The sequence below is a fragment of the Marmota marmota genome, unplaced genomic scaffold (assembly GCF_001458135.2).
Source record: "Marmota marmota marmota unplaced genomic scaffold, marMar, whole genome shotgun sequence".
Taxonomy (NCBI): domain Eukaryota; kingdom Metazoa; phylum Chordata; class Mammalia; order Rodentia; family Sciuridae; genus Marmota; species Marmota marmota.
This window is the reverse complement of record NW_025999863.1, coordinates 3,548,453-3,562,483: the sequence shown is the minus strand read 5'-3', so window position 1 is coordinate 3,562,483 and position 14,031 is coordinate 3,548,453. Positions and strand designations below refer to the sequence as shown.

Below are 14,031 nucleotides of genomic sequence, written 5' to 3'. Positions count from 1 at the left end.
CCCCGCGGGGCCGCGGCAGGACCTGGGAGTCGCCCCCCATTAAAAGTTTTGATCTCTCAGATTGGCATCCCTTGGCCTCCAGGGGCAGGAGGCTGCGCGCGGACACCTGTGCTCTGGCCCGCGTCTGAGGGAAGGCAAGGCTGTGCCCTGCTGCGTGCTGAGGTGGGGCAGGACCCAGCACTTCTGATGCTGGCCTCCAGGGCTAGTCACAGGAGACAGTCCGGTCCCTGCGCCAGAGGGCCCGAGCAGGGGTCCTCAGGAAGTGGGGAACTTGTTTTTTCTGGTTCTGGATGGAACCCTGGGGGTGCTCTTCCACTGAGCCCCATCCCCAGCCGTTTTTCATTTTGAAACAGTCTTGCTAAGTCCTCAGGAGCTCTGAGTAGCCGGGATCACGGGTGCGCGGCACTGCGTCCAGCCAGCACGAGGACTTGACTTCTGTGTTTGGTGGTGAAAATCAAGGTTTCCCAGAGAGTGGCCACAGCACACAGGGCAAGTCTTGGAGAGTGGCTCGGTCCGTACCCTGCTGTCTGTCCTGTGCCCCAGGAAGCTGCACGGGTGGGAGAGGGTGGGAGAGGCCCTGACTCTGTGGGGCCTCTGTGGAGCCTGGGGCCATGGGCCAGGCCCTGCCGCAGCCCTGGGCCAGTGGTGGGCGAGGGGAGGCAGGCCAGGGGCTGGGCTTGTGCTGCCGACTGGCCGGGTGGTGAGGGTTGGGCACCAGCAGACCCCCCTGTGGTGGGGGCAGTGCTGGCTCGAGGTGGGCGAGGTGGGTGAGGGAGGGAGGCCCAGTAAGGAGGGTGGGGACACGTGTGGCACGTGGCCCCTGAGCCCAGGTGAGGGTGTCCATCAGGGCTCTAGTGGGGACTGCCTAGGTGTGATCTGAGAAGCCAGAGACAGCCCAGCCCAGGAAGGGCAGGGTGACCCCAAGCGCCAGTGTCCTCAGCCTCCCCCCTGATCCCATGGGACTGCCCATGCACAGGCCTTCAGCTGCCTTTCTGCTGTGCCCAAGGTGACCCTGAGGGGTGCCACCCCCAGGAACCTGTGACCAAACAGCAGGTGGCAGGCCGCCCATCCTGGGACGCCCCTGTGAGATGGCTCGCCTGGCTTGCTCCTCCCAGGATGGGCTGGGAGTCCTGCCCACCCTGGGCTGTCCCCTGGTGCTGGGACCTTCATCCGGGGGACCCGAGGTCTGTGCTGGGGAAGCCCAGGGGGCCTGGGACATGGCGGGGTGCGCCACTGTGCTCAGCTTTGTGAGCTGAGGTCTGACACGACGTGGACCCTCGTAATCAGGTCCAGCCAAGTGAGCGGAGGGGAGGAGACAGGGCTGGCCGGACGCAAAGAGAGCTGGGAACACAAGGCAGGGTCCCTGCTGTGGTTTTTGCACAAAAGGCAAAGGGTGGGCAGACTCTGTGTGGTAGGCTCTGGGCCCTGGGGCTGGCCCTGGACTGCAGGATCCCAGTGACGGGAGGCTGGGAGCCTGCGCTGGGCACTGCTTGGTTTGCACGTTACAGACGTGAGGTTGGTGGAGAGGGCACTAAGTGTCATCTCTAGGAAACCGTGGTCCTATGGGCTTGGCCTCGGGATGCCACAGTGTCACAGAATCAGTGAAAATTGAGTGCACTGGCCACACCTATCATCCCAGCAGCTCAGGAGGCTGAGGCAGGAGGATCACATGTTCAAAGCCAGCCTCAACAAAAGCGAGGCGCTAAGCAACTCAGGGAGACCCTGTCTCTAAACAGAATACAAAACAGGGCTGGGGTGTGGTCAAGTGTCCCTGAGTTCAATCCCCGGTACCAAAAGAAAAAAAAAAAAGGACCGAGGTGTGTCTCCCAATGCAGAGCACCCTCCCGCCTGTCCCAGGCTGGATTCTACCCCCAGCAGGACAGACGAGTCTCCTGCGCGGCGGGAGTGGGAAGAAGGCGCCTGCTGCCTGCTCAGTCGGGACACTTTACTCCGAGGCCCCAGTGCTCAGTCCTGGCGAGGCCGGAGCTTCAGTGCCTGGCCCTGGCACAGCCGCAGCAGCACAGGCTGGCACAGCACTGTTGGCACCTGTGGCCCTCCTCGGTGTGCAGGACGAGGTAGGCCAGCCATACGGCCAGCAGGAGGCCGCTCACGAGCAGGACGATGGCGGCCTCGGGCGGGATGGCTCTGCGCGGGTAGGCCCCGTACACGTAGATGCTGAAGGTGGTCTCCAGCTGGCAGTAGCTGCGGGGGCAGGAGGGTAGGCGCTGGGACAGCCGCGGGTCCCCCGCCCACACGTCAGACCCGAGGCAGGACAGCGGGCTGCGGACTGAGGGGGCAGCACGGTGGGCGCCAGCACTGGGCCCAGGAGGCCCCATGGACATCTAGGTGGACCTTCCTCCACAGTGATGGCTGAGAGGACTCAAGCAGGGCGAGGAAGTCGCCCATGTTGTCCCCAGGGGGACACTGGCCAACAGTACTGGGCTGGCTCCAGGTGCTCCTGACGCCCCTCGGCGGGGACAGGCTGCATGGAGCCACCCCTCCCCATGCAAGTCCTAAGTCCCATGGTGGCCGGCTCACAGACCCCCTTCCCCCGAGGCCGGTGGCCCTGAGTGGCTGAGCTGCCTGCGGCCTGCCCCCGTGGGGTGTCCCCCACTGGAGGTGGCAGGAGGGCGTGGCTGCGGGCCGCCCTCCTTCCCCAGCACTGACTGTGAACTCTGAAATCCAGCCGTCCCCGGAATCCACGGGGCCAAGTTCCAGGACCCCAGGGGTTCCAGTCCCCTGTGTGAAACGGGCCGGAAGTCGCCTCTGAGGGGCGGACCCCTGGCACCGGGCCATGTAGCGATGGTTGTTACTTAGGGAATGGTGGCCATAAAAAACCTTGTACGTGTCCAGTGCAGACAGGATTCTTTAAACATTTTGACCAGTGGTTGGTTTAACTTGCAGATGCAAAATCCACAGAGGGCCAGGACTTCCGGAATGAACAAATGTCAACTAGAACTTAAAATCGTCACTCTGTAGGACAGTCTGAGCTGGGATTTTTGTTCTGTTGTCTAGGGACAGAGACAGGGCCTCACGTGTGGGAGGCAGGCACGCGCCCTACCACTGAGCCACACCCCAGCCTTTTAACTTTTATTTTGAGACAGGATCTTGCTAAGTTGCTAAGGCTGGCCTCCAACTTGCCATCCTCCTGCCTCGGCCTCCAGAGTCACTGGGATGACAGTTGTGGCCCCAGTGCCCCATGGGAACTCAGTTCAGCCAGAATCTACCAGCCGGTGAGGGAGGGGCATAAAGGGTACCCTGCACAGGTGTGGTCCGCCCCACAGAGCCTGCCCCCAGTTTGCCAGGTGGCCCTGGTGCAGGGCAGACCAGCTGACCTGTAGTAGGGGTCCACGATGGACAGGTGGAAGATGTAGAACCCGTTCCTTTGGTCGAAGATGATCTCGTTGTCTGTTAGGCCCCCCAGGACCTGGTACTGGGCATCGGGCCACTCCAAGGCAGTGAGGTTGCTGCTGCTGTCGCGGCAGCTTATGTAGTTCTAGGGAGGGGACAGAAGCACGCCACTGGCCCTGGCCTGTCCTCCTGGGAGCTTCCTGCCACCCTCCACTGCACCCTCACAGGCACAGGGGACCCCACATGTGGGTGAGGGAAGAGGTGGGGTGGCACGTCCACAGGCCAAGAAGGCCAAGGCCGGCCAAGAGGGCCAGGGACCGGCTCTCCTCACAGCCTGGGAGGAGCCGCCCAGGTGGAGCCGCCCAGTTGGACTCCACGCTTGGGAACCAGGAAGGTGGAGCCCGGACTTCCCTCCGGGGGCTGTTGTTGGCTTGATGAAGGCCAGGTCAGGGGGACTGAGGCCAGTCGAGGTGGCAACTTTCTGTCCTGTCTCCAGATTCTAGGGTGTCACTTAGAGGAAAATGAACCAGTGCCCTGCTGCGGACTCCTGAGAGTCCTGGGATTGTTGTCAGGGCTTGCACCTCGCCCAGCCTCTCTACCTCTGAGCCACACCCCAGCCCTGTTATGCTGGAGAGGGGCCTTGCTGAGTTCTGGGGCTGACCTTGAACTTGCAGCCTCCTGCTCGGCCTCTGGGAGCAGGGTGCACCACTGCTCTGTGGAGGCGGAGGCTCCCTGGCAGTCAGCCTGAGGGGTCTGCAGATGACTCCAGCTGGCCCCTGGCCTGTCCAGTGACAGCTTGGCAAGCTGGCCTTCCCCAGGGGTGTCAGACTGTCCACCCGCACCAGCCCGCCCTCACCCAGGAAGCCCGCGGCTGGCCCAGAATGCTGGCTGCCCTCAGCCAGGACCCAGGCCACCTCCCGGCCCTACGCTTGGGTCCTCTGCCCTGCCTGGCCGGGGCCTCCCAGAAAGGAGGCAGGTGAGCAGAGAGGGAAAGTCCAGAAGCAATAAAGGAGAGCAACGGGGAGTCCAGGGGTAGTTGGTGTGGTGTTGAGTGAAGACCAGAGGCAGAGAGACCACCCGGGGGATGGCACGGGGCCTGCCATCAGCCACGAGCTCTTGAAAACCAAGAGAAGACCCCAGCCCACAAGAAAACTGGCACTGCCATGGACACAGGACCCAGCACAAAGGTGTGACGGTGTCCCTCCACCCAGAGAGAGGCACCAGGGTCCTCGCTGCAGGACACGCGAGCACACTCCAGAGTGCGCGTCTCCGGGCACCTTGGGACAAGCCTGCAGTGGGGAGGCCTGGGGACCCTGCGGAACTGCACACCATTTAGTCTCCAGCCATCAGAGACGCAGCTCCACAGGACAGGGTTCCGGGACAGTGCCCGTCTCGGGCGTGTCTGACAGCCACGGCGCACCGCAGAGCAGGGCAGTGTGCCTGGCCTGCGTGAGGCCCTGGGTCCCAACCTCAGGGAACACAGGAACCAGGCGCCTTGTCATCAGCCCCACGGCCGCATGGCCCAGCACAGCTGCCTGCGCTGTGCTACTGGGCGACTGGCCGCTCAGTGGTGTGTCCAGAGCTGCACGGCCACAGCACACGAGGCCCCAGGTGACAGGGCGTCCTCAGCCCTGTCCTGGTCTCACAGGAGCATGGCCACACATGCTGTCTGTCGGTGACCGAATACTATGTGGTGCGGAACTCTGACACATTCTCCCTTAAAAAGTCACCAAAGCCGGGGCTGGGCCGGGGCTCAGCGGGACAGCGCTCGCGGGGCACGCCAGCTAGGCCCTGGGTTCCGTCCTCAGCACCACGTGAAAGTAAATAAATAAATTAAAGGTGTTGCGTCCCACTACAACTAAAAAAATAACTATTAAAAAAAAAGAAAAAAGGTCGTCAAAGTGCTGGGCACGGTGGCACACGCCTGTCCCGCCACGGAGTGGACGCTGGGCGGGAGGCTGCAAGTTCAAGGCCAGCCTCGGCAACTTGGCAAGACCTTCTCAAAGTAAAAATGAGAAAGGGCTGGGGCTCAGCGATGGCGCCCCCCTGGGTCCGACTCCAGAACCCCCAAAGTTCATGGAATGTGAAGCGAGTTTCATCTTTAAAAACAGGGGAAGCGACAATAACGCGGCGATAGCCAGAGCCCTTGACGGGCTGGGGCTGGGGCTCCGCCGCAGAGCGCTCGCCGCGCACGTGTCCGGCCCTGGGTGCATCCTCAGCACCTAAAGGAGAACCCACAGGATCAAGGCCACGAGACCGAGAGCCGGTCACCTCGCTGGACAGCGCTCGGGCGGAGGCGCGGGAAGCGCGCGCCCCCTGCTGGCGGCACCGTTCTGCGCTCGGCCTTTAACCAGGTCTGTTTCCCAGCTGACCACAGACCACCCCCCACTGTGGAAACGCTCACGGAGAGCTCAGACCCCGAGCTGAGTCAGTCCGCGGAGATGGCGTCCGGCGGACGGCGGGCTCACCCCCTCAGCAGGGCCCAGTGGACCGTGGTCAGTTCCCTTGCGGATTTCCAAAGGACGGCCCTGTGCCACGCTCTCCCATCCCACCGGGGCTGCGACCCTCCCCCTCATCCAGGCTTGATCTGTGCAGGCCAGAGGGTCAGCACTACCTCTCTGTTCCAGGAGAAGGGTCCCTTCTTGGAGGACGTCTCCAGGATGCTGGTCCAGTTCTGGGGCTGGTTGATGCACGAGGCGGAGCCAGCTGTCATGGCGTAGGAGTAGGTGAACACCCCGTTCACCTCCAGCAGCACGTACTCCGCGCTCACGATCTCCTGGAAGTCCGACTTCCGCCACCTGGGACACAGCGCACGGCAGGGCAGCTCCAAGGACCTGAGAAGACCTCTGCCACAGCTGCCCACTGCGTGGACCTGTCCTGGGGGTGGGGGGCCGCGCCAAGTGCAGGGAGAGGGGACAGAGTGGGGGCCAGGCACCGGGCAGCAGCCTCTGAGAGGGACCCGATGAGTAGGGACTGGAAGAAGCTGATGCCATGTGTCGGAACCAAGTAACGTCATGATAAGCACAGGGACAGATCCCACGCACACTGAGAATGTGTGAGGCCCCGGGCCTTGCACACGCTAAGCATGCCATCACCAAGCGGCACCCTGCCCAAGCAAACAGGACTCTTCCCTGTCCCCAGAGGTTTCTGGTGACATCTGCAGCTTAGTTGGCTCCCCTCACGCGGCAGCTGCACCGTGGGTCCAACCAACCAGAGGCAAGTGACAAATGTTTGAAAAGCAAGCTGGGCCTGGCGCAGTGGCACACGCCTGTGATCCCAGAGGGCAGAGTGACCACCGCCCTGAGGAGGCCCCCAGACCAGGTGGGCCCGAGTTGAGGGCCCAGAGGTGTCCCCATGCTGGGCACCCATGGGGCTCTTACAGCTCGATCACGGGCTTCCAGGGGGTGTCGTAGTAGACGAGACGCGGGCAGCCCAGGTCCTTGTAGGAGTACTGCACCACCAGGTCCTCGTCGGACCGCTGCCCCTGGTAGCTGGAGTCGTAGGATTCCCTTTAAGAGAGCAGGAAGCAGCGACGGGCAGTGGGGTCAGCTCCTGCCCACTGCCGGGCCCTTTGCAGCCTGTTTTCCCTCTGCAACAGGGACTTTCACCAGAATGGAGGTGACATCTAGGGGACAGGCTTCACAGTCAAGACCCAAAGACACTGGGATTTCCTGTTAATTTTGTGTATCAACGTGGCTGGATCACTGGGTCCAGGCATTTGGTGGAACATGATCTATTTCTGTGAAGGCGTCTTTTCTGGTTTCTGAATGAGACTGACGTTTACATCAGGGCTCTCTGAGTGCTGTGGGGGCCCCACCATGTTGGGTGGGCTTGCCCAAATCAGGCGAAGGCCAGAACAGAACAAACACCTACCTGCCCCCAATCCCAACCCTTGTGCCGTAGCGGACGGCCATGTGGCTCAAACTGCAGCTCTTTTCTGGGCTCCAGTTTCCACTACCCTGCAGATGTCCGAAGTTCCAGGCCTCAGCCAATTCCTTACAATCAGTCTTTCTCCTCCCCTCCCTCCGTATCTACAGCTACAGGCATCCCTCAGGATCCGAAGGGGATTAGTCCTACGGGGATGGGTTCTGGGATTCCCCGAGGACTCCCAAATCCACAGATGCTTGAGTCCCTTATGTAAAAAAGTGCAATATGCCAGGCTGGTGGCCACGCCTGCATCCCAGCAGCTCGAGAGGCTAAGGCAGGAGGATGGCGAGTTCAAAACCAGCCTCAGCAATTCAGCGAGGCCCTAGGCAACTTGGAGAGACCCTGTCTCTAAATAAAATACTTTTTAAAAAGGGCTGGGAAGGGGACTGGGGATGTGGCTCAATGATAGAGCGCTCACCTTGCACACATGAGGCCCTGGGTTTGATCCTCAGTACCACATTAAAAAAAATAAAAATAAACAAAAACAAAGATATTGTGTCCATCTACAACTAAAAAATATATATATTTAAAAAAAGGGCTGGGGCTGGGGCTCAGTGGCTAAGTGCCCCTGGGTCCAATCTCCGGTGCTGGAAAATAAATGGTAAGGTGTGGTATTTCGCAGAACCTGTGTGTCACCTGTGGGTGGCCTTCGAACACACTTGTAGGTGTCGGTGATGGCTCTGGTGCTGTGGTGTCGAGGGGCAGTGGCGGGCCACACGTTCGGCACAGACAGTCCTGTTGCCTGACTCTGCCGCCACGGCTGGCCTCTGGCTCGTGAGCTCAGGTGACAGTCCTGCCTCAGCCCCAGGGTCAGGGACGACACGTGCGGCCACCAGGCCCTGGTCCGCTGCACCCTCCCATCCAGGCTGGGAATGTCCAGCGGTCCTGCTACCTCGGGGGAGACCCAGAGCCGGGGCAGCTGGGGCGGTGTCCAGAGGCGCCCGGGGCCTGGCACGGTGGCTCTTTCTGGGTGGCTTTGCCCTGTGGGCGGCGACCTCCTGGCTCTGGTCCTCACCCTGCATGGACTCTCTCTGGCCAGATGTCAGCCCCCCTCACTCCTGACCTGCCCTGCCGTGCTGGCGGGGGCAGCCTTACTTCTCGATGACGTAGGAGTAGTTTTTCTGGAGCTCCACGGGGTCCAGGATGCCCTTGGAGCAGGCTGAGATTTTGCTGTGAGCAAGAAAAGATGGTGAGAGATGCCTGGCCTGGAGGGGACCTCCGCAGCCAGGGACAGAGGGGAGGAGCTGGGGGCAAGGATGCAGGCAGTGGGGCTGACGTGGCGAGGGGGCGGCTCGCCACCTAGAGGGTGCAGCTGGGCTGGGGCTCAGTGGCAGAGCGCTTGCCCAGCACGTGGGAGGCACAGGGTTCCATCCTTAGCACCGCAGAAAAACAAATAAAATAAAGGCACGCTGTCCTCCACATGGACAAAAAACAAAAACATAAAAATGTCACCTAGAGGCCGGGCGCGGTGGCCACACCTGTCATCCCAGCGGTTCAGGAGGCTGAGGAAGGAGGATCATGAGTTCAAAGCCAGCCTCAGCTACAGTGAAGCCCTAAGCAACTCAGTGAGACCCTGACTCTAAGTAAAATACGAAACAGGGCTGCGGGGTGGGGCTCCGTGGCTGAGTGTCCCTGAGTTCAATCCCTGGCACCAAAAAAAAAAAAAAGTCACTTAGAATGTGGGCTGCCCTACATGTAACAGGAGCTACCGTCTTGATCAGACTCCAGTGCACAGTCCAGGGTCCTGGGGCAGACACAGGGCTGTGCAGCTGTCCCCACCACCCTCTCCAGAACATTCCATCTCCCCACACTGAAGCTCGGCCCCTGCCACACCAGCTCCTGGGGGTGAGGCTGCCGCATGTCCTGCTGGGGCTGTGTCTCTGAGCACAGTGTCCCTGGGGTGCGCCCACGTTAGAGCAGGAGTCAGGGTGCTGTGGTGTGCATGGCGTGAGGGCCCCTCGCCCCTCGTGACCCACGGTGCCCCACGCCTCGGCTCTCGTGGGTCGTGCTGCTGAGGACATGGCTCTTCTGGGTTTGCTCCCAGCAATGGGACGGCCCCAGGGTGTGCAGATCCTGTGTCTCCCTTCTCCGAGGGCCGCCAGCTCCCCACAGTGGCTTCCCGTTGTCCCCTCATGCCCACCGTGCGCAGGGTCCGACCTGGCCTTGTCCTCCCAGCGCCTCTCATGCACCAGTCAAGCCCAGCAGCGTCTCGCTGGGTGCGAGGCAGCCGCTCCTCGTGGGTGCGACCTGCCCCTTCCTCCCAAGTGGCGCGGAGCACTCTTTGGAGGGCTCGCTGGCCCCATCTGTCTTCCTTAGAGAAACGTCTACTCAAGTGTTTTTGGTCCAGCCTTATTTTTCTTAATATGTTTCAGCTGTAGTTGACACACCACCTTTTCATGTGGTGCTGAGGATGGGACCCAGGGCCTCACACGTGCCAGACGAGCGCTCTGCCACTGAGCCCCAGCCCAGCCCTGAAACAGCTTTTCGAGACAGAAGCCTGGACCCAGCAAGTCTCCACAAAGTTCGTCTTGAAGAGCCCATGCCCTGGTGGTCCGCGAAGATGGGCACACAAGGCTGGGGGCTCCGTAGCTTCACGTGCAGCCTCAGATGTCCCTAAAGACAGGGACAGCTTACTGGCCACATGCAGGAACACTCTGCAGCTGATAAAAAGGTGAGGCCTAGCTGTGCAGCCTGATGTAGGAAAGACGTCCCAGATGGAGTGTCAGGGAAGGGGGTTCAGTGGATGGAGCTGCTACGCGGCCCCTAAGGAGAACAGAGGTATGCAGGACATCAGGAGTGACAGTGACGTGCTGCGGAACAGTCTGGATGAGTACATATGACCTTGCTGCGGGGGTCCTCTGCTCCCCACCCAATCCCTCACCAGCCCCTGTGACGGGCTCCTGCGGCCAGAGTGTTGATTTCGGCCCTCTCCTGTGGGTTTCTTGCCTTTACGGCCTCCCTGGCCCCAAGGCCTCGGCCGCGCACCTGGCCGTCCGCCTTGGAGAGCTGGTCTCCATCCGTCCAGGCTGGCTGGCGGAAGAGGAGAGCAGAGCGAGAGGCCGCCATGAGTGGGGGCAGTCGGAGACGCCGAAGGAGAGGACAGCACAGCCGCTGGATCCCGGAGGGCGAGGGCCTCGGTGCACAGGCCTCCGTCCTGGGTCTGATTCTGGGGTCTGCACTCCCCTGGCTGGCAGGTGCACCACCAGCCTGTGGCCAGGACAGGCGGTCCAGCGGGGCAGGCTGGGTACTGCTGCGTTGGGATGGGCTTTGTCCCCACCGAACCTCCAGTGAAGGTAGAGAGTGGGGGGGGCACAGTGTGGCCTTGGGGTCACCAGGGACCTGCCCTGGTGGAAGAGCTGATGACCAGTGTGGCTCCTGGGAGGGGTGAGTCACGGTGACGACAGGGCCTCGGATCAAGCCACCTGACACGGCACAGCACGAGGCCACACCAGGTGCAGAGCAGGGCCTGCTTAGTGCTCTTGAGTTAAACTAACCTCTTATCTTTCCAAATTACTGAGTCTCAAGTATTCTATCATAGCAACAGCAATGGGCGAGGATGGACACATCAGAATACGCAGGGTGGCCTCGGGGGTGGACGTGGAGAGGTAGCTGTGTGCTCTAAACTGACCAGAGCAGAACGAGTCTTTCCAGAGTAACCAGGCAAGAGCACGAGGCACAGTCACACACACTTAGAAAGAAAAAGTGTGTGCGTGTGTGTGCATGTGTGTGCGCGTATGTTTGTCAGTTGGCCTGGGTGACACAAAGTCTCAAAAATCCACCTCTAGGCTGGGTATAATCCCAGGAGCTCAGGAGTCTGAGGCAGGAGGATTTCAAATTTGAGGTCAGCCTCAGCGACTTAGCGAGATCCTTTGTCAAAATAAAAATTGAAAAGGGCTGGGGCTGGGGATGCGGCTCAGTGGTAGAGCACCCCTGGGCTCAATTCCCAGCACCCTTCCCCCCAAAACCCACATCTCTATCTATCCATCCACCCGTCCCTGTGTGACCAATTTCTCTGTCTCATCTGTCGGACCCCCGTGTCTCCCGCCCCGGGCACAGTGCACCCGTACCTGCCCCCACAGATTGTTCCCAGCGGTTCTGTTGGGACCCTCGAGCACCCCAGGCAGCCCTCCTCCCCTGCAGTAGCGCCCTGCTCTGTCCTGTGCAGGCCCCGCGGGCTCTTGGGAAGCAGGTTTTCAGAGCTGACCTCAGAAGACCAGGGCCAGTCCTGGACCCTAACGGAGGCCGCCATGGCCCTGACTTTTCTCTTTTGCGCCTGGGGACTGACCCAGGGTGCCTGGCCATGGCGGCGCCCTCCTCATTTTGAGACAGGCTGTCCTTGACCTGGCCTCCTCCTGCCTTCCAGTGTGGGATCACAGGCATGCGTCACCGAGCCGGGTGGCCCTGGGTGGTTTTATTTTAGGTCGGTTCTACGTTTGCAGAGCACTTGCTCATCGCTCATGCACTCACACTTGCCGTGGCTCGGGGACCCAGTGAAACACTGCTGTCACTGGGCTCTTCTGCTGCCGTGGCTTCCCCAGCACCCTCCCATCCTGCAGCCCCACGGGGTCCCACGCGACATCTTGGCCTCAGTCTCCTTGGGCTCCTCGAGGCCGTGGCAGCTGGGCAGGACTGGCCGGGCTTCGGCAGCGTGTCCATCCTGGGGGTCTGTCTGAGGTCTCCACCGAGGGGGCTGGGGGACCACGGAGGGGCGGGGCCATCTCCTCAGGTCAAGGCACAGCAGAGCCAGCAGAGCCACCAGAGGCCGGCCTTGGCACGGGCAGCTGCACTGCGGGGGCAGGAGAAGTCCTCAGGTGCAGGTGCAGCGCAGACGGGCAGGGCTGCAGTGGCCCGCCTGGCCTCCTGTCGGTGGCTCTCACTGCACGCTGGCGTTTGTGCCAAGCGTCAGGGGACGTGGCCTGGCTCCTTCTCTTCACTGTGACATTCTGCTGCGTCAGAATGCCACACTGGGGTGCTTCACTCCCTCTGGGGCACTCGGCCTGGTTCCTCTTGGAAGCTGTCAGGATAAGCCACTGTGACCACTCTGGGCCGCTGGGTCCTCGGGGGCTTGCAAATGGCCGGAAGATGTACACCCCAAAAGCGGCTCTGAGCCTGGAGCTATGGGACCCCAACCTCACGGGACTCCCCGCTGCCAGACTCCGGAGCCTGGCCGTCCTCAGGTGCGCGTTACCGGGTCTCGTCAAACTGGGGATCAGCCCGGAAGTCTCCACCACTGAGCTCCACCTCGGCCTTGTTATTTGGAAACAGGGTCTCACCAAGTTGCCCAGGCTGGCCTCCAATTTTCAATCCCCTTGCCTCAGCCTCCGGCAAAGCTGGGTGGCGGGCGTGGCGACCCCATCAGCTCTCCTGAGAGCTCAGCTCTAATGTGCGTCCCCCGCTCGGTGAGCTGGCGCCTTGCCCGCAGCAGCGTCCGGTGTGTTCTACAGCCACTGGCGTCTCTTTTCCCTTCCTTGTTTGGAAAGTGCTGGTTCAAGCCTTTGCCCAACTTTTTTGGAACAAACTGTGTATTATTTTACAACATTTCCTGCAGATAAGGATCAGGGTATATGATCCATCAATTGCGCAGACCCTTCCATGTTGGGGGGAGACCTGGGGAAACTGCCATCCAGCCTGTCATTACCCTGCGCTGCTGCGAGACAGCCACCTGACCCTCGGGGATTCATGAGCCTGAGATCAGCGGCCACCTTGGGGCGTTTACACCACAGGGATGGGCAGGTGCCACGCGTCAGGTGTCCACCCAGAGCGGCTGTGGCCTGCCCAACAGCACAGCAGCGTCTGCGGGGACAGGGAGGCCAGAAGCCCCGCTCGGTTTCTATGCTGTTTTCCTTGGGTTCCCAGGACTCTGTTTCCCGGGGGGGCGATCATGATACTGGAGACAAATTTTCTAAATTATTCTTAGCAAGAGATCAAAGCCGAAGACCCTGTGCAATTCTGATCAATAGGGGGCTGAAAGGAGGAAACAGAACACGCGGGTGAGAAGGAAGAGGAGGCAGTGAGCTCTGTCCGGTGCGGGAGGGACGCGGCAGAAGCCGGCTCAGCCTGTCCACGGTGGTTATTTAACTGACTTTTTGGGGTTGGTACTGGGGCGGACCCGGGCCCCAGGCATGCTAGGCAAGCGCTCTGCCAGCAGATTATTTGACATTTCACTGTGGGAATGTGAGACGAACAGGAAATAGCCGAACACACAACGACACCCACTTCAGCAGCTGTCCCTTGTGGCCACCCAGCTGTGTGCCACCCCACCCGCGTATTGACACACTTACTTCTGCACAACGATCTTCTTTTCCAGATCACAACCCACTGAAATGAGCATCGACTGCAGAGGACAGAGAGGGACAGGCAGGTCAGGGAGGGAGGGCTGCAGCCGCCAGAGAGCACAGCCCAGGCACATGCTCACACAGGGAGGCGGAGGCAAAGGGTCAGGGCCTACCAGTGGCTTCATGTCCACACACGAAATCTCCCTGTTGGCTATGTCCACAGTCAAAGTGGAGATTGTGGGGCGCTTTATGCTGTAGAGCAGGGATGTGCGTTGTCAGTGGGCACGGAGGCATCGTCTACCCTCACCAGTCATCTACCAATCCACCACCGTCCACCATCCACTATCCTCCCACCCACCACCCATCTCCCAATCCATCCACCCACTCACCCACCCACCCACCCATCCACCCACCCGTCCACCATCCATCCACCCACCATCCATCTCCAATCCATCCACCACTCACCACCCACCCATCC

At 61.0% G+C, this 14,031-nt stretch overlaps 1 protein-coding gene across 6 annotated transcripts in view; it reads right to left on the bottom strand.

Annotated features, from left to right (window-relative positions):
- Positions 1 to 1,824: 1,824 nt before the first annotated feature.
- The window catches only part of Catsperd (cation channel sperm associated auxiliary subunit delta), a 40,122-nt gene continuing 27,915 nt past the window's right edge, over positions 1,825 to 14,031 (bottom strand). For 3 of the 6 annotated variants that reach the window (XM_048812529.1, XM_048812532.1, XM_048812534.1), the window contains 7 exons: positions 13,727 to 13,805; positions 13,560 to 13,612; positions 8,374 to 8,448; positions 6,732 to 6,860; positions 5,966 to 6,149; positions 3,336 to 3,496; positions 1,832 to 2,202 (listed from right to left, as the gene is read on the bottom strand). In XM_048812529.1, coding sequence (XP_048668486.1) covers positions 1,989 to 2,202; positions 3,336 to 3,496; positions 5,966 to 6,149; positions 6,732 to 6,860; positions 8,374 to 8,448; positions 13,560 to 13,612; positions 13,727 to 13,805 — 895 coding nt within the window. In that variant the 3' untranslated portion in view covers positions 1,832 to 1,988. Of the gene's footprint in view, positions 2,203 to 3,335; positions 3,497 to 5,965; positions 6,150 to 6,731; positions 6,861 to 8,373; positions 8,449 to 13,559; positions 13,613 to 13,726; positions 13,806 to 14,031 lie in introns of all 6 variants that reach the window. The other 3 variants (XM_048812537.1, XM_048812545.1, XM_048812547.1) reach the window with 2 other exon arrangements.